At 56.0% G+C, this 22,266-nt stretch overlaps 1 protein-coding gene, 1 long non-coding RNA gene and 1 other non-coding gene across 5 annotated transcripts in view; 2 read left to right on the top strand and 1 right to left on the bottom strand.

The window, feature by feature from the left end:
• The window catches only part of UNC5A (unc-5 netrin receptor A), a 61,955-nt gene that overhangs the window by 31,027 nt on the left and 8,662 nt on the right, over positions 1-22,266 (top strand). The window contains exons 2-6 of one of the 3 annotated variants that reach the window (XM_038534675.1): positions 15,069-15,290; positions 20,522-20,665; positions 20,929-21,032; positions 21,160-21,340; positions 22,010-22,177. In XM_038534675.1, coding sequence (XP_038390603.1) covers positions 15,069-15,290; positions 20,522-20,665; positions 20,929-21,032; positions 21,160-21,340; positions 22,010-22,177 — 819 coding nt within the window. Of the gene's footprint in view, positions 1-15,068; positions 15,291-19,063; positions 19,215-20,521; positions 20,666-20,928; positions 21,033-21,159; positions 21,341-22,009; positions 22,178-22,266 lie in introns of those variants that run through there. The other 2 variants (XM_038534677.1, XM_038534676.1) reach the window with 2 other exon arrangements.
• LOC111095527 lies at positions 2,124-9,564 on the bottom strand. Its single transcript, XR_005358131.1, has 3 exons — positions 5,831-9,564; positions 4,420-4,476; positions 2,124-3,656 (listed from the first exon to the last, which is right to left on the bottom strand). It is a non-coding gene; the product is annotated as an uncharacterized LOC111095527 (transcript).
• On the top strand, positions 15,306-19,059 carry LOC119871503. Its single transcript, XR_005358133.1, has 4 exons — positions 15,306-16,879; positions 17,551-17,619; positions 18,075-18,150; positions 19,009-19,059. It is a non-coding gene; the product is annotated as an uncharacterized LOC119871503 (long non-coding RNA).

Below are 22,266 nucleotides of genomic sequence, written 5' to 3'. Positions count from 1 at the left end.
AGGAGTCCCTGGCAAGTGAGAGAAAGTTTCAGTGGAGAGGTGGAGGTGAAAGCCGAACCTGCTGAGTCAGCAACAGGGCGGAGGACAGAAGTAGGCCCTAGAGGGTAAGAGAGAGAGGGACCTAGGCTGGAGAGGGGGAAAGAGTTAAACAAGTGTTTTCCTTGTCCTTGATGGAGATTTGAACATCCTTGGAGACACGGGCCTTCAAGACATTTTACACAGCTCAGTGACTCTGCCTCCAGGAAGCCTTCTTGGATGCCTCAGATCAGGCCTCCAGTTGTGTGTTCTCAAGCCAGTGCTTCTCTGACAGAACTTTGACTATAGGTTATAATCTTGGACAGACATACTGCTGTGACACCTGGCCGATGTCCGTCTTCCATAAGTGCGTGAGCTCCTGAGAGGGGGGCCTCAGTTTTGCCCTCCATGGTAAATTCAGGCCATCACCCAGAGCCTGGCAGGAGAGGCTGAGGATGCCAGGGAGAGTAGGCACAGTCCTGGTGTGGAGGCCCCAGAGGGAGCCAAGGCTGCTGGTGGTGAGTTGGCCCAGAAGGGGGTCGTGCTGACCTGGAAGCCAGCGGGCCTGTGGGCTGGGAGCATCTCAGCAGGGGTGGACATGCTGGGAAGCAGGGTGGATACAGACGCTACACAAGCACTCTGCCCACCTGGAGCTTCCATTGGAGCACCCCACTCCTACCTCCGCTGCATCTCCAGCAGTCTCGCATCCCCTCCCGGCCCCCCACTCCATCATGCCCCATTTGTGCAGCTCAAATGGCAGCACTCCCATTCCGTTGGGGGGGGGGGGGGGGCGGGGCACATGGACGTCTGCCTTGTCCACACCTATCTGAGGTTGGGCTGTAGTCGACTGTATGCACGTGACAGCAGGACCAGGCCCTGCTGGGTCTTTGCTGGCTGAAAGGATGCTTCCATGAAACCCCCCCATTCCCTCCCAGCCCCTTTCTCTGGGATGGGGGTTGGTAGAGGGGCACTGCACACCTCAGGGGCTCACTGTCCCAGCTGGTCCAAGCAGGAGAGCTGCTGTTGTGCAGCTCAGCATGCTGACCCATGGGTCCTCTTCCGGGGCCTCCCTTGGGTGGGGGGCCTCCACCAGGGAACAGGAGCCGAGGTGGGAGGCCCTCAGCAGCCTTTAGCTTCCCTTAATTCATTAAGATCTGTAAATTTCTCATTAATATACTTAAAGTTCGTTTTAAGGGGAACAAGCACAGAGATAATTGATAATAAACCCTCAGTTAATGCCCTCGGTTTACTGTATGTAATTTATATCCGCAGATAGCGTCTCTCACTCCCAATTACCCATTTAGCTGTGGCGATAACAGCAGTTCAATCAGACCGATATCAACTTTTATATATTTCAGCCCAAGAGCAATAAATACCCACACAGGGAGACTCACTGGGCCCACTGTGTTTTTTTTATTAAGATTTAAATATTCATGCAATTATTAGTGATTTATTAAGAGCTAATGACCCCTTCAAGAGGCTCTAAATCTTCATCTACAGAGGCCCTGGCCCTCTCCTCCCCCTTTGCCCCTATTTCTCCTTATTACCCCCTCCCCCCAAATCAGAGAAATGAACCGCTCTTCCACAGCCCAGATGACATCATAGCATAACCCATGTTTCCATGGCTATAGCAGAGAGGTGAGGTGGAGGCCAAGGACCAAGGTCAGGCCCAGGAGGAGCTGGGCTTCATGAGGGTGGAGACTCTTGCTCCCTTCCCAGCCAGACCCGGAAGACTCAAGGTTGAGGAAGGTGTCCACCAGCCCCTCCATGACCCCACTGACCAGCAACCTCCACACTGCAGCCTCCTTCAGGCTGGTTTCCAGGAGCACCTCCTCCCCACCTCATTCTGACATTAGCATAGCTCCACCCAACCCCAACCCTCCCCCACTTGTCTGAGGTTGCCCATCCCTTTAGGGGAGAGAGGAGGCCAGCTTCTCTCTCCCTGGCTGCTCTTTCCTTCCTGTCTTTCATTTTTAAATGCTCTACCCGGATTGCATCAAGGATGAGAGAGTGTGCAGGGATCTGGGGTTCTGGGACTCAAGGCTCAGAGAGGACAGTGCCTTGCCTCAGGCTGCACAGCAAGGCTCAGGCCACCTGCCTATCCTTCCTCCATGTTCCCTCACACCCTCTCCCCTACCTTCCTCTAGTCCCCACCTCCCCCGCCACCCCCAGACCTCGGAGCCCATTAAAGGGGTAGGAAAGATAATGAACAAACCAGGAAAACATGAAATCAATATTAGGAGAAAAAAGTATGGCTGCCATTAAGTAAAATAAACAAACTGGTAATTATTTGGACAGCATGTAATTAAAATGGGGTGAGGGCTCATTACTGCCTCGTCAGGGGTATGATGGGTGTAGCCAGACATCGCCTTCCCTGCTGGAAGTTCACAGCCAGGCCTGGGCTCCTACCATCCCCCCTCTCCCCGACTCCCACCCAGAATTTGAGTGGGGTCATTGCAGGGCATTTTCTCTGTGGGTGCCCATCCCTGTCCTATCTGTGCCTCTGTCTTCGGCAGCCTTCTCTGGCTCTCTGGGGGTCAGAATCTGAGGACCAGACCCAAGACAAATGGGGCAGGACAGCCCCTAACCCTCCATCAGCTCCTTCTCCTGACTCCACTGCTTTCCTGAGCAGGGAGTGGCTCTCAGCCCTTTTTCCAGCCCTCAGCCTCTTCCAGAGAGGTAGCGCCTGCTCTGCCTCAGTGGAGGGTGGATGCTCGTGCTGACAAGTCCCAGCCATCCGGGGTGGTGAACAGATGACTCGTGCAGCCTCTGCCCAGACCCCAGAGGACTTCCTTCAAGAGGCCTTGATAAGGAGAGGTCCTGGGGAAAAGACGGGATGACAGGGTGCTGGCAAGGGTGGGAAGAGTCAGAGAGGAGGAGGGGACCAGTAGGGTAGAGCAGTGACCGGGGGGGGGCCCTCACCTTGCCCAGACCTCAGTTTCTTAGCTCTGAAAAGTAGGAGGAGGCCTTGGGCATTGTCCAGTCTGGCTTTGGCCTTCCAACTTGCTTGGCCCACAAGGTGTTTCAATGTTTAAATTAGTTATCAACATTTTAAAACAGGACATTTCACATAGAAATGGGTTTCCAACTTCTCTTCAATGAAAAAAATCCAGTGCCCCTTGGCCAGCCTGCCTGTGCAGCAGCAGTTGGCCAGGCTGGGCTGACCTCTTGGACAGGCATCTCTACTCTCCATTTCTGGCCCCCGCCCAGCCCCTGAAGATACCTGAGTCTGCCACTCATGACCCTCCTGAGGCTCAGAGAGGGCAGTGACTTGCCCAAGGCCACAGAGCCTTATAGAGGCAGAGTGAGGATTGGAGACCCAATCTTCTGACGCCCAACTAGGGTCTCTGTCCCCTGCCTTCAGCAAGTATGTGCCCTGGGCCAATAGCTGGCAGGGATAGAAGTGACACAGTACCCAGCCAAGAGCTTTCCATAAGTCAGGGGAATGCTTTTACTTAGCCACAATTACTGCCCTCCAGCTGGCCAGTCCTTGAGGCGGGCGCCACTGACAAGAGGTGGCTCACACCTGCTTCGTGCAGTTCAGGGTACACGGTCTGATGGAAGAGGCAGCCATTGCACAACCAGCCTACGTCAGTAATGGTCTCTCAGCCAGGAAGCCAGAGGAGCAAGCCATGCATCTCCTGAATAGAGAGGAGTTGGGGAGGCATCAAGAGATGCCTTGAATTGTGAATTGACAGGGCTGATGGACATTGGGAGTGAGTGGGGTGCCCTGCAGGTGCAGGGGAAAGTTAGAGGGGAAGGGTTGAGGGGTGCAGTGAGGGGATTAGTGGATACACTGGCTGCAGGGTGTGGGCTGGCACCCAGGATGAGGCTGCTGCATTGGGTAGGGTGGGGTTATGGAGAACTGACCTGTGGTCAGTGGGAACCATTTCAGTGGTTTGAAGTGTGGGATGAGATTTTCTTTCTAGAAATAGCACTGTGGTGATATAGTTGAGGATGGCACCAAAGCCAGGAGATGGTCATGGGAAGGCATGTTTTGGGCTTTAGGTTTGGAGGGCTGAGGAGCTGGGTAGCCATAAAATAAGAGAGGAAGGAGAAGGAAGTGAGTGGGAGAGAGGTTGGGGTGGCACTCAGGGGGCCAGAATAGTGGTCAGGGAGCAAGAGGGCCTGGTGACTCTGAGACTTCCCCTGAGGCTTTTTGGGGGAGCCCTGCTGACAGAAAAGTCCCTGGGAGCGGGAGGTTTGGGGAACATGAGCCCAACTTGGGACGTGCCTGGTATGAGGTTCTGGGAGACATCCAGAGGCAGGGAAAGTAGAGCTCAGCAGTAAGGGGGGCTGGGGACCCTAGATGGGAGGCCATGGGAGCAGACACCTCAGGAGAGGGCAGGGCACAGCTGGGCAAGCCACATGGGTGGGGAACAGAGGAGGAGCTAGGGTTCAGACCTCGGGACTGCTGCTGCTGGTAGGAGCTGGATCTGGACTGGATTTTCCTGTGGGTCCCTGTATGAAGAGAAGTCCAGGTGGGCTCATCTGCTGAGAATGGGGTCACAGGATGGCTGATGACCTGCAGCCGCAGGGTGACCCTCCTGGTGAGGGTGTTGGCCACCCCAGCCAGATTTAGCCCAAAGGACAGTAGGCAGTGTTGTTGGTGGTGGTGGTGGTGGTGTGTGTGTACGGCTTGGTGTGGATGCGCCCATGAATGCCAGAGCACTAGGCACAGAGAGTATGATTCTGGAACGCTGTGTGCCCAGACTTCCTTGGCGGGACTATTACCACTGGAGACTCCATGGGTTAAGAACTTGAGTGTCTTGGGCACTGCTGTGTGGCCTGTGCCTAGTACAGTGGCTGGTGCATTGCATCTAGCACGTATTTAGTTAAAAGCTTAGGGCACTGTAGCCATCTGGCCTGGGTAGGAATCCATCACTCACTACTTATTTCACCTCTCTTGCCTTGGTTTCATTGCCTGGAAGTTGGAGATTTAAAATAGCTCTTTGCCTCCTAGAATTACTGTGAGGGTTAAATAAGAAAGTCCATGTTATGCTAAAGCTGTGTATGTGTGCATGTGTGAGTGAGTGCGTGTGTGTGCATGTGCCCGTGTACGTGGGTGGGTGTTTGCTGGCTGTGGTCATGGGCAGTATCTCCCACTGGCTGGGGCCCTTCACCGTGCAGCACCCTCTGGTCCCTGAGCTCTGTCCCGGGGCTGAGGCCACTCTGCCCTGTCCCAAACACACTGAGCCAAGCCAGGCGAGGGAGTGATGCAGCTGCTCCCGCAGCACCCCTGGCTTCCACTCTGGCCAGGCTGGCATTAAACCAGTGAGATATGAAATGCCACCCTATCTGGGACCAGGGTCTTTAATTAAATTAATTGCCAGCAACATTGTAAAAATGCTGATGGGGTCGTAAATGGCGCGTCAGCGATGCTGTTCATCATCCTTTGGACTTGCTGGGGGCATCACCTGGCCTAGGACTGGGACTGGGCATGGGGGGCTGACGCACGGGAGCTCTGCAGTCACCAAGGCCTCTGGCAGGGGGTGTTGGTGGGTGGGCAGGCAGGCCAAGGAGAGGGGAGGGGGGTGGGGGCACCTTGTTTTAAGGGTGCATGTGTGCAATAATTGCACCAGTCATAGCTTAGCCCGGCGGCGGGGGGGGATACTTGGCAAGGGGCAGTTTGGGAGGGGAAGGGCAGGCACATCCATCAGCCTGCTGGCCAGTTGGAGTGGCCCTTGATCCATGGACAATGTGAGAATCTGACCCAGCCTGGCCACAGATGGCTGAGTGACCTTGAGCAAGTCCTTCCCCTCTCTGAGCCCCAGCTTCCTCCTTAGGAAGACAGGTACCCCCACACTTGGCCCACCTTCCCAGGGTCCTCCTGGTCTCCCTCCAGCAGCCTCCTGCTTGCCCGGGACAGTGCCTGATAGGTCTCTTTCAGTCAGGACTGCCATTGGCCCTGGCAGGGCTCAGAGCTTGCAGGTTGACCTCCTGCTGAGTAACAGTGAGGAGGCTGAGCTAGCGTCCACTGCCCCCCTCTGCCAGGTGAAAGGTGGAGGAGGCCCACCATACACGTGCACACACACACACACACGCACACGCACACATGCACACTCACACACATTCTGCCCCAGCAGAAGATGCCATAGTAGGAGAAAGCCTTCCTTCCCTAGTTCTCTCTGGGCTGTGTGACCACATAATTACCCTGGATTCCATTCTATTTAATTGCAGCTTATTAAATTCTAACCAGCCAATTATCAGCCACAATTACAGCTTAATTCAGGGACACAATAGCTATTTTATCGTTTGTTAATCAAATGCTTATTTAGGCCTCAGCTTTATTAACTATTTCTCTGGCCCAAAGTAAGGCCCTGTGGCAGGATGGGACACTAGGAAGAGGCCCCTGGGACCTGTCCCCCCATCACCGCACTACCCCCCCCCTTGGCATACCACTAGTGTCTAAGTCTCCTTCCCTGGTGGGTTTGGGGACCTTTAGTGATGACAGTGGTGTGACACTGTGGGCACCAAGTAGAGTTGGAAGACCCTACTCGGGTTTGTGTGTTCCTGAACTCAGCACATGTTTATCAAGCACCTACTATGTGCCAGGCCCAGGGCTGGGTTCTGGGACCACAGCAGTGAACCTGACAAGTGTGGTCCCCACTGTCATGAAACATTTCAGAGAAGGGGATGTGGTTAGTAGCAAGCAAACAAGTTTCCAAACAAGATGACTTCAGGTAGTGGTGAGTGCTATGACAAAAACAGCCTGGAAAAAGATGGGAAGCTAGGAGGAGCTTGGAGTGTAGCTGAGATCTCCCGTGCAAGAGCAAGGGGCAACATGTTGCAGGCAGAAGAAAGAGCAAGTGCAAAGGCCCTGTCGTGAGATAAGCTTTGGAGGGTTTGAGAAACAGAGAGGGTCAGCATGAACACAGAGTGAGCAGAGGACAGTAAACTGTGTAGGGCTAGACTCTAGTCCAGTAAATGCCCAGAACCCTTTCCCTGTGCCTGGTCTGGGCTGGGAGGTGTCAAGAACCCATTCAGCCCTTTTTGGCTGGATGACCTTATGCAAGTCCTGAGCTTCCACTCCCTGTCTGTAAAATGAGGGGCCAGCAGAAAGCACCTGAGTACAGTTCCCAAATGATAAGCCTAGTCTGCAGCAGCCATGGGCAGTATGGCCTGGCTGCATTAGGTGAGAGTGTCCTCTGAGCCAGTGAAGTGGCCCCATCCCCCACCCCTACCTGCTTTGTTCTCTGCAGTTCAGCCTGTTTGCATGTCCTCCTCATGGCGTCTGTGTCTGTCCTTGTGACCAGGCCCCTGGAGCCCACTGGGGAAGAGGGTGACTTTCCTCCGATCTTGGGAAGGTGGCTGCTGCATTTCACACATGCATTGTCATGGAAACTAGAGTGCTGGGCACATGTGAGTGTGTGTGTGTGTGTGTGTGTGTGTGAGAGAGAGAGAGAGAGAGAGAGAGAGAGAAAGAGAGAGGGAGGGGCTTAGGGTACCAGACCCCCACCCAGTTATTTCCACCTCGTGCACTCTTGAGCAGGAGACACTGCAGCTGTGTCCTCCCTCGTTCACTGACCCAGCGAACACTGGGGCAGAAGAGCCTGGCCTCAGACCTGCCCCTGCCCTCCAGGAAGTCCTTGCTATTGGGAGCGACAAGCAGCAGCCAGGGAGACTAATGACTGAGGGATGGGCCAAAGGGCAGAGAAGGGAGAGAAGAGAGGCTTTGGTAGGCACCTCCAGACCCCAGGCAGGGTGGCAGTACTCACCCACCGCAGCCCAGTGCACGGTCAGCATGTGCCCCAGAGGGGAAAACCGAGGCTTATGAAACAGCAGCGGCGGGGGAGGGGGGTCTGCAACAGCCAGACTAGCTCCAGAAGCAGCCAATAGGCAGCACAGGGATTTTTTTGCATGTTGGATTCGGAGGAAGTCTGAAGCACATACCCCAGCTTGCTCTGGTTCCCTGGCGCCCCTGTTGTTACCTTCAGCCAGGTCCATGTGTCCGAGCTGCTGCCTAGAACCTCGGGGTTCTTGGTTCAGCTCCTAGGTCTGTGATCTCAGGGCTTCTGGGCCACATTCCCCCATTCTCACCACCACCTGCAGCTGTCTCTGCATTTCTGACAGCCAATGCAGTTTCATTCCTGCTTATCAGAGCCTCTCGGTGAAGCTCCCTTATCATAGAATTGCTTGTGTTTAAAAAAGAGTAACTCATGAAGCAGTCTCAGGCCTTGAAGGTGCAAATGGGCAGGAGAGCAGAACTCACTGTTCCCTTGCATGTCTGCACCCCAAGCCCCCAGACATTGTAGCCCTGGCTTTCTGACTCATCTGGCTTACCTGGACCCTGAACAGGTGCTCTGCCTCCCTGGGGTCCAGCACAGGTGCTTCAGAAATCAAGTTCCTTTCCCATTGATTGCTTTGATCGCTTGATTGATTGATTGATTGATTGGAGGGCAAGCAGAGCTGGCTTCCCATCAGATTTGAGTGTGTGTCCCTACTTCCAGCCCTCCTTTCTGGGCTCTGGTCCCATTCAAGGGAATGATGTTCACCCTGCATTCAGCAAACACCTGTTGGGCACTTGCTATGTGTCACATCCTGGTCAGGCTCTGGGTTGGAATGTGCAAAGGGATTCGGTCCTGGCCTTCAGGATGCTGACAGTGGGGAGACAGACTCATGAATGGTGACAATATGAGGTTTGAGGCATTGGGCAGATTCAGTTGGGAGCTCAGAGGAGGTGTGGCCTGCTCTGGCTAGGGTCAGGGAAACTTCCCAGGGGAGGTGGTACTTGAGCAGGCCTCGAAGGATAAATAGAAATCACCCAGGGCGGATGGACCTACAAGGCCTTCCGAACTGGCCCAGAAGACAGAGAGGTTCTCTTCCCACCAGCCCAACCCAAACCCAGAGTCCCATCTGTTCACATGGGGTGACCTGTCCATCCAGAAATCGGTCAGTGTCAGATGCCCACTTCTGGGGCCACATAGGGGCCCAGCCCACCTGGACTGAATGAGCATATGGCCTGAATGGGGTCGCAAGGGGGAGCATCTTCTGCAGAAATCCAGATACCCTTAGCCAGAAGGTCAGGGAGGCAGAGCCTGGGAAACTACAAATAGTCAAGGTGCCACCCCACATGGCACACTTGGAGGGAGGCCCTAGAGGCAAGGCCAGGTGGCAGCTCAAACCCTGGACCAACAGGACCTCCACTGCCAGGTGAAAGGCATGGTGCATTAGCCTGGGGTGCTCTCTTCTCTCCCCCTGGGGCCTATGAAACTGGGATATCCAGGCCCCAGGGGGACCTACCAAATGCAAATCTCCAGGTAAGGCAGTCTGGAAACATAAGTGCCCAGGGGTCAGAGGGCTCAAAGCTGGGTGAACTGCCAGAGAAAGTTCAGGCTGCAGAAAGAGAAAGCTGCCAAGCCCCAGCTCCCTCCTCTACCCCATTTCCAATCCAGAATATTTCTCAGAGTGGACAAAGCAGGCACTTGTGGCTCTGATCACCAGGACTGTTGGAAGGCTGAAAGGAGCAGGTGGCAGCAGGGGAAAGGCTGCATTTGGGAAGCAGCATTCATATCTTCCAGCTGAATGAGGTCAGATGACACCCTGCCCCCAACCCTCCTATCCCACTCCTGAGACTGAGTCTTTGCTCAGAAAATACGAGTTCATTAATAGCCTGATTAATCACACCTCATATTTTCGTGGTGCTTTTAAAAATAAAACATTTGAAAGCACTTTCACACCCACCCTGGGCCTCGGAGTTACAGGGGCATGTTCTTGTCATTCCAGGCTGCAAGTGAGACAGAGGGGCTCAGCCTGAGTGGCATGTGGCCATCAGGAGCCCTCTCCCTGCCCACAGCTCCACCTACGGGCCACTCTATACAACCTCTGGGTCTCCCTACAGGACAAGAGTGAAGTAGCTACTCTTGGCAGATCTGCTGAAATTCAAGGAAAAAGAAGGGGTAGTCATTCAATCACTCAACAAATACACCATCAGTATCCTGGGCTCCTGCCCAAAGCAAGTACAAATGTGCAGACTATTTTGAATGTACCCTGGAGGGAGGCTCAGGGGACAGGGTGAGCATTTGGGCAAGTGGCAAAGAGTGTGGATCCAAGAAGGCATCCCAGACAAAGTGGCATGTTTGCTGAAACTTGAAGGCTGGGTGGGATTTCCCACATGGACCTCATGGGACAGTATTACCATGAGGTCCACTCCACTGGATGCTCCCTCGTCCACCTCCCAACTGCCCACTCCTGCCTTCCTCCACCTGTTCATGCAGGAAGATTTCATCATTCCCTGGCACACAGCTCTCCAGAGGCCCCCATTGCCATTACAGTAAAATCCCAACTGCTTACTAGACCCTAAAGGCCCCAGGTTAGGCCCCCCCCCCCCCCTCTCTCTCTGGCCATGCCGACCTCCTCACAGGCCTCACACAAGCTTGGGTCTTCTCTGCCTGACACCTCTGCTCTTCTCTTTTCCTAAAACACTTTTCCGTCTGGCTTTGGCATTCAGGGCTCCACTGAGATGTCACCTCTGCAGAGAGATCTGCCCTGAGCCCTCCTCCTCTCTAGAGCCCTTGCACCCACACCCTTTCTGAAATAGCACCCCTTATACCTACTTCATAACCCTCAGCAACATCTGGAATCCTCTATTTTGTTTTGTTTCTCGAACTTGGAGAGCAGGGGCTGTTTATGTTGCTCACTGTATCCCAGAACAGTTGTGGCCATCCAGAAGTATTTGTTGAATGAATGAATGAATGAATGAATGAATGAATACATTTTAGGTCATAGGAGCACTGTGGGAGGGGAGGGAGTCTGTCCCAGGCTCAGCTCTTGCCAAGCCCCCACACCCCTCCACATACACAAAGATGAACCCGTGTGGTCTCCCAGGCCTCCCAGGCCCTTCTCCCTCATCATTCATTGTCCAGGAGATCCTGGTGATGGGGACTGCTTGGGATATTGCTCCTACCTTTAATGGGGCAGCCAGAGCAGGGGTGTCAGCTGGGGCTGACTTGGGCAGCCAGTGCCCTCCCGAGACAAGTGGGAGCCAGCCTGCCAGCCCCAGGGTTCAGTAGAAGTGGGGTTTGTGCTTCAGGGCCTGAGCTGTATGCAGGTGACCAAGAGCCCATTGGGAATCTGCCAGTAAGTGAAAAAAGCTTTCTAACTGATTTCCAATGGGGCAGCTGGGCCACGTCCTTTGCAAGTGGGAGAGCCTTGGCTGGCGCATGGTGAACAGAGCCTCTGGGGAACTGAAGGCTGGGGCTCAGAGCATGCCAGGGCTAAATAGTCAATGGGACCTGTACCTGCCAGCTTTCCTGCAGCCCCTAGATGTCTGTCCTGGAAGAGACCCTGGGTGTCCGTCCTGGCAGAGCAATCCTTCCACGTTCATTGCCTCAGCAGCCCCAAGGGAAGCAGCAGTAGGCACTCCACTCTGAGTCCCCAGTTGCTAATGCCTGCACTAAGCAGCCTTGAGTTGAGTGGCAGGGACCAGGGATGGATAGGCTGGCTGAAGACAAAGGCCTTAGCTGCCCACTTGTTTCTCCTTGGTAAGAGCTACAGCACCAGTGAGAACAGGATGCAGAGAGGGCAACACTGGGAGAGTGAGTTGGGGGACCCCTCTTTCCAGAGGAAGTGCCAGTAGAGCTGGGCCCTGAGGAGAAGGTAGAAAAGTGCTGACAGAGGAGGGAGGAAGGGTGTTTGAGACAAAGACTGTGGGCAGAGACCTAGAGGTGGTAGGTGTGGTGCCTAGGAGGGATCAATAGGTATTTCTGCACAGGAAGGCTGGAGAGTTGTCCATGCCAGAACAGAAGACTCAGAGATGCCAACCAAAAGCAGTTGGCCCCCTCCTGAAACACCCACAGGAGCCAGGCACACAAGAGAAACTAGAGGAGGCAGGCCTGGGTGGGGCAATAGGGAGTGGTAGGGGCTGTGGCAAACTAGAGAGCTTGTGCCCTGTGGAAAGGGTCATAGATCCTTTGGCCCTGAGCATGCACTGTTTGGTGTCCTCTTTTTTTAGACAAGTATAGGAATCATGTCAAAGAGAACAATGCTCACTCTAGTGGCCTGTGATATGGAGGGCGAAAGCCCCGAGGCTCATGCTCTGGCTTAGTTCAGGCAGGAGGTCTAAGTGGGGCAGTGCAGGGTCAGGCAAATCACAGATGCTGACCACAGGATGGAGATCACATGGTGGGCTCCAGGGCCAGAGGAGGGGAAGCCAGCTCTGGCCACTGGGAAGCTTCTAGTAGCTCCAAGAGGACATCCAGTGGGGCCTGAATTTACCTCTACTTGTGGCCTTAGAGTGTCCTTGATAGAGGGTGTAGCTGAAACCTTGAGGGTGCCCCCTGGGTCCACCCAGTAAATGCCTCCCCTCAGGGTGAGGAGGGAGGCCTCACCAGTGTGGCGTGACGGAGGCCCTGGAGAAGTGAGCTATGTCCCTTATTGGTCACAGTACATTTATTTTTCATTAGCAGTTAAATGCAGACATGAGGGATTGTGCTAGGTTCAGCGGGCAGCTGACGTGAGCAGTGCTCAGTGCCACGGTCGACGGGGAGGCTACAGGGCCACTCACTGTCCGCCTCCCTGGCCAGGACCCCTGCCCACACAGCCCTGAGCCCCAATCAGGTACCAACGAGCATGGAGCCTCCACAAGGTGAGGCACAGGGAAGCCCGGATCCTGCCACTAGGGGACCCCATCCCCTGCTGGAGCATGTGACCCCTGCCTCCCAGCCCCCTCCTGGCTCAGGGATCAAGCTCTGGCCTCCTCTGGGCATCCCCCGCCGCGTCTGTGGAGATACTGTGTCAGAGAGGCCACTGGGCCTGCCAGCTCCCCACTCCAGGCCACACTCCCAGTCACAGTCTAAATCTTAGGAGGCCTGAGCCTGACCCAGCCCTGCCCTGCTCTGCCGTGCCCTGCTCTGCCCTGCCCTGCCCGAGTGGCGAGTAGCTGCCAGGTGACAGTGAAGAGCCAGTATAACAGAAGTCATGAGGTGGACCCCAGGCACTTTGTGAGTCCAGGGTCCAAGCCAGGGGGTCTGAGGTAAGTGACGTTGCCCTGGAACCTCACTTCCCATCTGTGAGGCGTCCAGGTGGCTCCTCCCCTGCCCCAGCCTCAGACAGACCCTGGAGGGCACCGGCAGAGCCCCAGAGGTGTATCTGATTGGCAGGATGGAGAAAGGTGAGCTTTTTCTTCCCAACTAGGAGTGTGGTTCCTAGGTAGGCTGACTTTCATCTTGGAGCCGCAGGAAAGTGCTTCACAAGAGGGAGACACAAACTGGGGAGAGAGAGGCCATGGGGGGCAGCGTGTAGGCAGGATGGCCTTGCTGCAGATGCTGTCGTGCTGAGTCACAAACGCCCTCCACCTCCCCATGTCCCTCCCACACAAGGCATCACTCCCCACCCCCATTCTGAGGGCAAGGCATCTGTGGCTCTATGCCTCAGTTTCCTCATCAGCCCTCAACCACAGAGACAGTGCCATGAGGGCTGCTGAGCTGAGGGAGAGGAACCCCTTTACCATTGGAAATGCAAAACCACTAGGCCCTGGCAGCAGCCAGCATGTGCCGAGCCCCACGCACAGTGCCTTTTCCCATCTCATCCTCACAGCAGCCTGAAGATGGGTGCTGCCTCTAGCAGGCAGGGAGACAGGCTCAGGATGGGAGTGGCGTGCCTGAAGTCACCCCAGGTTACAGCCCCTCGGCCAGCATTCCCGGTCCACCTAAGCCTGCCCAGGACACCTACAGGACCAGGCACAGATCCCCTCCCCAAAATCACAGTCTTGGGGTGGAGAGGGAGACTCCCACCTTGGAAAGAGGCCCTGTGCAAGGAAAGGGCAGTGTGGATCCCTCTGGGCAGGGAGGGAGCCAGGCCTTCTTCAGTTAGAAGCCCTCTGTGGGTTCTGGACTACCCCTCAGAAGAGTAGATGGTAGAGAACCCAAGAGGCCGACCGTGTGAGGCTCCTCCAGACCTTCCCGAGGGGCAGACAGAACCCCGGTGTCACAGATGACAAAATGGCTAATTCACCCAAGGTCACCACTAGCAAGGAGCAGAGTTGATCTCTGAGGCCTTAGTTCTTCCCTCGTTAGGCCCAGAGGCCACTGCTGATTGTAAGAGTGGGTTGTAGGGAAATCACATGGCCCGGAGGGAAGCCAGGCAGTTGGGGGCCTGTTTGACGGGCAGCTGGAGGCTGAGGGTACCCCCTCCATCCTGCCACTCCCTCCCAACTCATCCTCCTCCACCGTCCCAGGGGCCTGCTGGTCCAACAGGCTGTCACACTGCTTGGGGGGCGGTGGGGGGAGCGGTGGTTACCTCCACCAAAGCCTCAGAGCCAATTACCTGTGTCATTAGCAACAAATGACTTGTGGGATGGTTGTGGTTTTCAGTTAAAATTAGAAAGAAGCTCATAGTCAAGTCTTCTTAAAGAGGTGGGACCTGGCTTAGGTGCCTGGGGCTCCCAGACACACTCCTGGCTCCCACCCTGCTGCCCAACCCCCCATGGCCCAGGCTCCCCCCTCACCCCGCCCTCCCCTGGGCCTCTCCTGGAGCACTGCCACCAGCACCCGGCCCCCATGTTCTCCCTCACAGCAGCCCCTTTCCCTCTTTCATTCACTTGCTACTTTCTGAGCACCTCCTACTTCCAGGGCCCAGGAATGGAGAGGAACCCAGAAGTGGTCCCGGAAACAGGCACAGAAGGAAGGGACCCTGTCCACCTGCCCTGCTGGGGTCCTCTCCCTCTCTGCAGCATTCTCTGGACCTAAGGACAGTGGGCTGGCTGCCTCTCCAGGCCTCTGAACTTCTGAGTGACGATGAGCCCTAATTGCTGCTGTTGTGGAGGGCTCCCTAAGTGCTAGGACTCCCACCTTGTCTCATTTCACCTCTCCATAGTCTTCAGAAGTGAGTGGGCTTCCCCCATTTCACAGAGGGGACAGTGAGGCTCAGGGGAGCATTCAGTAGCCTAGATTGCTGGGCTAGAAGTGGCAGCCTGGGCTCATGTGCCTCCCATCGGCCCTACCAGCTGCCTTCCTGTGGCCCAGGCCCAGCCCCTGAATGGGCACATAATTCCCAAGGGCCCTGAAAGCCTGGCAGAGACCCCGGCTCACCCTCCCTCTCTGTCCCTGCTGCAGGTGCCCAGCAGAGTGCCACGGTGGCCAACCCAGTACCCGGCGCCAACCCAGACCTGCTTCCCCACTTCCTGGTGGAACCGGAGGATGTGTACATCGTCAAGAACAAGCCGGTGCTGCTGGTATGCAAGGCCTTGCCTGCCACACAGATCTTCTTCAAGTGCAACGGGGAGTGGGTACGCCAGGTGGACCACGTGATAGAGCGCAGCACGGACGACAGCAGCGGTGAGGCCAGGCTGGGTGGCCCAAAAGGGCCAGGTGAAGGGGAAAAGAGTCTCAGCCTCAAAGAAAACGGAAACCCAGAGAGGGGCTTGCAGTTGCCTCTGGCTGCTATGCCCACCACCCCAGCTCCCCAGAAGAGGCAGGACTCCCACACCTAGGACCCCTTGTATGTACACCGAGGTCTTCCCCCAGGGGCCCCCACCCTCATCAGACCTCAACATTTGGTGTCAGTGGGAGTAAAAGGGAAGCCCCCTACAAATGCCGTAGGATGCTATGGTTGGAAGGGCAGATTCCCACCACTGCATCTGAGCCTGGGCTGGGCCATGGGCAGCCTGGTGAGAGGTGCCAGCCAAGAAAGGGAGTTTGGAAAGAGTCGGTCCCAGATGATGGAAGAGCTCACAGACCTCATACTCTGTGATTGTTTGATCTGTGTGCCCCCGTTCATTCACTCACACGTTCCCTAAGCAGTTTCATTCTGGCGACACAGCCCCCACCCTCAGAGAGCCCCAGTCCTTACAGAGAGGTGGGCGGCACAGTGACCTCTCAGTGAGTCCTGGGCCCGGTAGCAGCAAGAGGAAAGTAGGACTGAGGTCCCTCAGGGGAGGTGAAATGGAAATGAAGGGGTTATGAGAAATAGACAGGAGAGGAACAGCATTCCAGGGAAGGGGCTCAGCATGAGCAAAGGTTTGGAGAAAGAAAGGTAGGCATTCTGGTCAGGGTCAGCAGGGAAGATAGGAGATGTGCCCAGGGAATGGTGGTGCCATCTGGAAGACTCACCCATCAGGTTCTGGAGTGAGGTCACAGTCCCATGGGATTTCAAATTGCCGAGTAACATGGTGGGAGCAATGGGTGACACTCAGGACCCATGGGGAGGGAGGTGAGGGGACTGATGAAAGAGGCAGAACCAGAGACACTGAGGAGAGGAAACCAATGAGACTGAACTGAGACGTGGAAGGCTCCAGGGACAGCAGGTGGATTCAGAAGTGCCCTTTCCATGGCATGCCCCATTCTCTGCCCCAACCCTGGCCTTAGGCTGCAGGTAGGCAATGGGGATGTACGCAAAGAGCCCTCGTGGAGATGTACGCAAAGAGCCCTCGTTTGGGTCCCAGTACTCCCCAAGAGTAGGCCTGGTGGTGCTAACTACAGCCTCTCTTCCTCCTCAAGAACCCCAATTAATTTTATTTCCTCTTCCTTCACCTTGGCGTTGTGAAACCTCCATGCACAAGGAGCCCTCAGGGTGAGTCCCGAGACACACAGCACACACCTTATAGGGGCACAGTCACCAGGGTGAGGCCAGAGCAGTGGTACAGACGAGGACAGGCAGGCCATGCCCAGGACAAGCTCATGTCAAGGCAGGCAGGAGACCCCAGACCCAGAGGGGTGGCTGAAGCTGCCAAGTAGGAGGGTCTGGGTAGCCCAGGAAAGATTCCAGAGGGGGAGTCATTTCCAAGGACGAGTCTTAAAACCTCCTGAATTGAGCATTTCCTAGGCCAAAGGACCAGAAGATGTAAATGCAGAAATGGCAAGCCAGCCTGCCAAGACTGGGTATGGGCAGAAGTGGCCCGGGGAGGCAGCAGGCAGCAGGATATAAGGTGATTGACCACACCAGAACTGTGGGAGGTTGGTGCTGGGCAGAAGGAAATTGAGGAAGGGGCCCTGCCTGGGGGAACTTGGAAGCTCTCACAATAACCAGGATGTGAGCAAAGGAGCCATGCGTTTAGGCAGCGGGGAACTTAAGTGCCCAGAGCCAGGATGTCATGTTACAGATGGCTCTGACTCATCTAGGGCCCCAAAAGGGTTCCAACCAAACATTCGGGTCCCTAGAAGTCACACCTGACTCTCCCCTACCAGAGTCAGCAGGGGCTGGTCTCCTTCCCGCCAGGTGTCAATCCCCCAGTTCGGGATTCCTGCCCAGGCCCCTGAGCCCTGCAGGGCCCTGGCCTACACAAAGCTGCTGCTTGTGGCTTCTTTCTTGCAGTCCTCAGAGCTTAACTGAGGACCTGCTATGTGCCAGGCCTACGGTGGCCCCCAAGATGATCTCCCACCTTAGGACCCCAGCAGAGTTACTAGAAGCCTCCCTGCCCCTGCAGCTTTAGGGCCTGGTGGGAGTGTTGGCCTCCCCTGCCCCAGGCCTCAGTTTCCTCATCTGCAAAATGGGGGAGAGGAGGGTCACCTTGCAGGTTGGTGGGGGAAGCCATGAGACCTCATGTACCCTGTATGAGCCCAGCTCCAGGCCTGCCCTCTCTTCCCACCCCATACCCAGGGCCCAGCACCACTTCCAGGCATGATGAGGCCTTCCACTGCTGTGGCAGAGCCCCCAGGGAGAGGACAGGTGAGAAGAGCCCTGCCCTTCCACAACATTGAGGGCCTGTCTGGAACCTCTTAAGAGTCTTTAGGCCAGCCTCCTGCTGCTCGCAGCCTCATCTTCCAGGCTTCCCCACATGTCTCTCCTTGTCCCCTGCCATTGGGAGGTCTAGAATCCATGGATTGGCTGAGGCCCAGGTCAGTACCTGCATAGCAGTCATAGGTTGAGCCACACACGCCAAGAACCAACACTTCCCACTCCCCAGCGGACTCTTCTGGCCTTGCTCTCTTCAAACCAGGCCAGAGCAGAGCTCATGGGGACATAGCCATATCCATAATCACTGGGGCCCTCTCCTACCCTGAGCATACCAATTCAAGCCTCCTATGGCGCCCATATCTGAATTTGTATTGATCTTGTTGATTTTTCAACCCAAAGCCATTGGGTGCTTTGAGAAGAAATAGGCTTCCCTTGCTCACCAACAGATGGCACCGCAGTGGGCGCTGGCACCATGCGGATACTTGGACCAAAGACCTTGACCCAGAAATTGTTGTCAATCAGGTATGGTGGAGTCCTAGGTCAGCACAGATCTGCAGCCCCACTCATTTCTGTGTGGGTAGGTGGGTGGACACCCCAGAAGACATTACCTCTGTCTTCCCCTCACTTGTCCCCATTCCCCATTCAGAAGGCCAGGAAGAGGAACCAAAGCCTGAAAACCCGTTCAAACCCAAATCTGCTGATGCTATAAAAGCCCAAAATCTATGAAACCAAGCCTTGGAGTCCCGCCTGGGAGTGTAATTTACTGTGTGTTAAACAAACTGGTTATTAGAAGCAGATTGGTGAGAAAGTGAGAACCTAAGCCCCAGCTTGGCCTCAGACCCCCACCCTCCACCCCGCTAACCCTCCATCTCCCAGCAGTATTCAGAGTGCCCTCACTGGGGCCTTCCCAAGTGCCCACAGCATTTACACACCCACTCACACTCACACACACCCCAGGGCCAGCTGGGATCCTGCCTCCTTTCTCCCCTGTCATCTGCTCACTGACCTGCAGGGAGGAAGGCAGTCTTCACATCAAGGATCATCAGGGCAGAATCTGGGTCTCCCCCTGGGTCCACCACCCTCCTAGAGCATGTGGGCCTCCAGGGCACTGCCTGGATCTGGGACATCGTGGACAAACTTGGCCCTTATTCATGGCAGCAGGAAGGAGATGAGGGGGTGGCAGTGGCAGGACAGAGAGGGGAGGAGATGGGGAGAAAGAAATAGGAATACTTAAATTTAGTGCTGTTCTCCCCAAACTGAGTTGCCTGAGCTCCCACCACAACCACAGGGGATGAAGCAGTCCATCCATCCGTAGACCTGTCCACTCAGGAAAAGTACTGAGTTCAGAATGTTCTGAAAGCCTCTCATCACTAACCCCAGGCTTAGAGCTGGAGGACCCTGTCACCACCCCACATCATGCGCCTAGACTCTGTGTACTTGGGACCTTCTCCTGTACAGAGACCCTATGAGGGACCCTCAGTTCTCAGCCCTCACCCAGAGAATGCGCATTTCTTCACCTTCGAGAAAAGTGGCGACAGGCAGCGCCCAGAACAGAAGGATCTCAGCCACGATGACCTCAGCCAGAGGTAGACACTGCCTCCCACCTCCAAATCTCCTGTGAGAACTTGCCAGGGGCAGGGGCAAGTGAGAAAAATCTGGGGACCCAGTGTGGGAACCGGAGAAACTTGTGAGGAGGGGTCTGGGCAGGAGTCCAGGAAAAACATGTTAAAGAAGTTAAGAGGAAAAACAGCCTCCTGGCCTGCCTACTCAGCTGAGCTGCTGCTCCTCTTGCAATGCAGCCCTAATTGAATTTCTCTGTTAACAATGGAAACACATTGGTTGCCCGGCCTCTCTCCCTCTTTCTGATAAACCAATGACCCGAGGGAAATTGGGGTCAGGAGAAGGAGAAATTGGAAACCGTCTTTTCTCACTCCTGGGGACACTGGTTTTGGCCAAGGGCCAGGGGCCTGGAAGAAGGCCGGTATCTTGCCTTCTGGGTCCTTGAAGGATCTGGACTCCCTGATGCACCATTACCTGGGTCCAGGTGTGGCAGAGGGTTAGGGGAGCTGAGTCTGTCCTTGAGAGGGAACCCCGCAGCCCAGTCCAGTCAGCGTAGAGAGAGCTTCAGAGACCCATCACTGGCCAGCTTCACCTCTGCAGACTGCCCCCCTCACCCCGACCAGTGTTTCTCCTGTGAAATGGGCAGGGTGAACCCTGAACACACACAAATTCAGACAGCCCCTGGGGGGGCTACAGCAAATCACCGCCTCTCTTAAGCCTCTGTTTCCTTATCCATAGAGTGGGGGCAATAGCAAGCCTAGATTGAAGAAAAAGAGCCAGCATGTGGGAAACGGGGCTAAACCCCAGGGGTCTATTATCATACTACATAATGGCTGTAATTATATTGTTAATAGCTGTTATTATAATATCCCATCAGGATCTACCTGCTAACCCCCAGGTAGGTGACCCAGCTCCTTCCTCACCTTTTTCTAATCCACAAAGGCCATAGGGCTATCCTATCTGCCTCATCCTTTCTGCTTTGGGTCCTTAAAGGCCAGATCCTGTAAGCCCAAAGCTCCTCTGTGCCTGTTGTCTCTGAAACGATGGGAAGCCCATTTAGAGACATTTCTGTGACTCTGGTGAAATAGGCCTTGGGTAACAAAGTATAATGAATGGAAGTGCTAAGGACTGGCTCCTAGCCTTCAGGAGCTATAAATGGAGTGCTCCCTGGGGCTCCCCCATAGTTCCTTCCAGGCTAAGGATTGCCCTCAGGATCCAGGGACACCCCCCCACACACACACATACATACATACACACACACATCTGGGTGGCAGGAACCGTGTGAGGCTTGGCGCAACCAGAACCCTGGCTACCCACCCCTCCTGCCCCACAGGGCTGCCCGCCATGGAGGTCCGTATCAATGTCTCGAGGCAGCAGGTGGAGAAGGTGTTTGGGCTGGAGGAGTACTGGTGTCAGTGTGTGGCGTGGAGCTCCTCAGGCACCACCAAGAGTCAGAAGGCCTACATCCGCATTGCCTGTGAGTCTAGGACCTGGCACTTGGTCAGGGGTGGCCGGAGGGTATCACCAGGGATAAGGGTCTGGTCAAGAAAACTTCACGTCCTGCCTGATGGGTGGAGAAAAATACCTCTGCACACTGCCAAGGCACTCCCATGTCCTCCTAGTCACTTGGCACTTTCTCTTGCCATGTGCTGTGGCCCCTGTGGGACCAGGGGACAGGGCCAGCTGGGCTGAGCCAGCATGAACCACTCAGGCCAGAGGACACTCTTGCTCTTCTCCCAGATTTGCGCAAGAACTTCGAGCAGGAGCCGCTGGCCAAGGAGGTATCCCTGGAGCAGGGCATCGTGCTGCCCTGCCGTCCACCGGAGGGCATCCCCCCGGCTGAGGTGAGAGGGGCTCTGGTACCTGCTCCACAGGTGGGTAGGGCTCCCAGGTCTTGGGTCTTGCCTGCCCTGACACCCCCAGGTAGGGCCAGCTGGGTGGGCAGTGCAGTGGCATGGCTCCCTCCCCCAGGTGGAGTGGCTCCGGAACGAGGACCTGGTGGACCCGTCCCTGGACCCCAATGTGTACATCACAAGGGAGCACAGCCTGGTGGTGCGACAGGCCCGCCTGGCCGACACGGCCAACTACACCTGCGTGGCCAAGAACATCGTAGCGCGTCGCCGCAGCGCCTCAGCTGCTGTCATCGTCTACGGTGGGCCCCAGTGCTGGTGGGGCAGAAGGGCTCCCAGGCATAGGGAGATGGGTCGACGATGTGTGGGTGGCTCCCCATGGAGCCAGGACCCAGTGGACCAGGTTGTGGCCTCACTGGGAAGGACAGGGAGAGGGCTTGCTGTGGCTGTCCGGGAGCTGAGGGGTGTATCTGGACAGAGAGGTGGGACAGGTTGGTGGTCCTCTGCGCCTAAACCATCCGTCGGGTTACCTGTGGGCAAGGGACATTGTGCAGACGGAGATGAGGGCACAGGATGGGAGTCTAGGAAAGGTGACAGGCCACGGCCCATGCTCCTGAGTCCCAGGTGTGGAAAGTAGAGTGTTCCAGGCACCCTAGGAGCAGACAGAGGGGGCGGGTGCAGGAGTTGCCTTCATGAAAAACTGGGGTCTGGGCTGAAGGAGCATGGGAGCTGCCACGAGGGCTGGCTGCCCCCAGCGCTTGCCGAGCCTGCTGGGAGAAGGGGCTGTGGCACAGGTACTGTCAGGCCCTGGGGGCCAGCATAGGCTCCCCTCCAGGGCTTCTTTACCAGCACAGCCACAGCCTGCCCATTTCCAGCTTACGGCCCCTCTGCCCTCCTGCCCCCTGGCCCCTGGGCCAGCGTATCTGAGGAAGCCCCCGCTCCCTGACCCCAGTCCTTCTCTGTCCGGCCAGTGAACGGTGGGTGGTCGACGTGGACCGAGTGGTCCGTCTGCAGCGCCAGCTGTGGGCGCGGCTGGCAGAAACGGAGCCGGAGCTGCACCAACCCGGCGCCTCTCAACGGGGGTGCCTTCTGTGAGGGGCAGAATGTCCAGAAAACAGCCTGCGCCACCCTGTGCCCAGGTACCAGCGGCCGCTGCCTCCCACATCACTCCTCACCACGCCATCTCCGTGCCCTGGCTCCATTGTGCCCACCAGCCTGCCCCCCATGG

The sequence above is a fragment of the Canis lupus genome, chromosome 4 (assembly GCF_011100685.1).
Source record: "Canis lupus familiaris isolate Mischka breed German Shepherd chromosome 4, alternate assembly UU_Cfam_GSD_1.0, whole genome shotgun sequence".
Lineage (NCBI taxonomy): Eukaryota > Metazoa > Chordata > Mammalia > Carnivora > Canidae > Canis > Canis lupus.
Note: the sequence above shows the minus strand (reverse complement) of the source record. Positions and strands in the feature narration are given on the sequence as shown.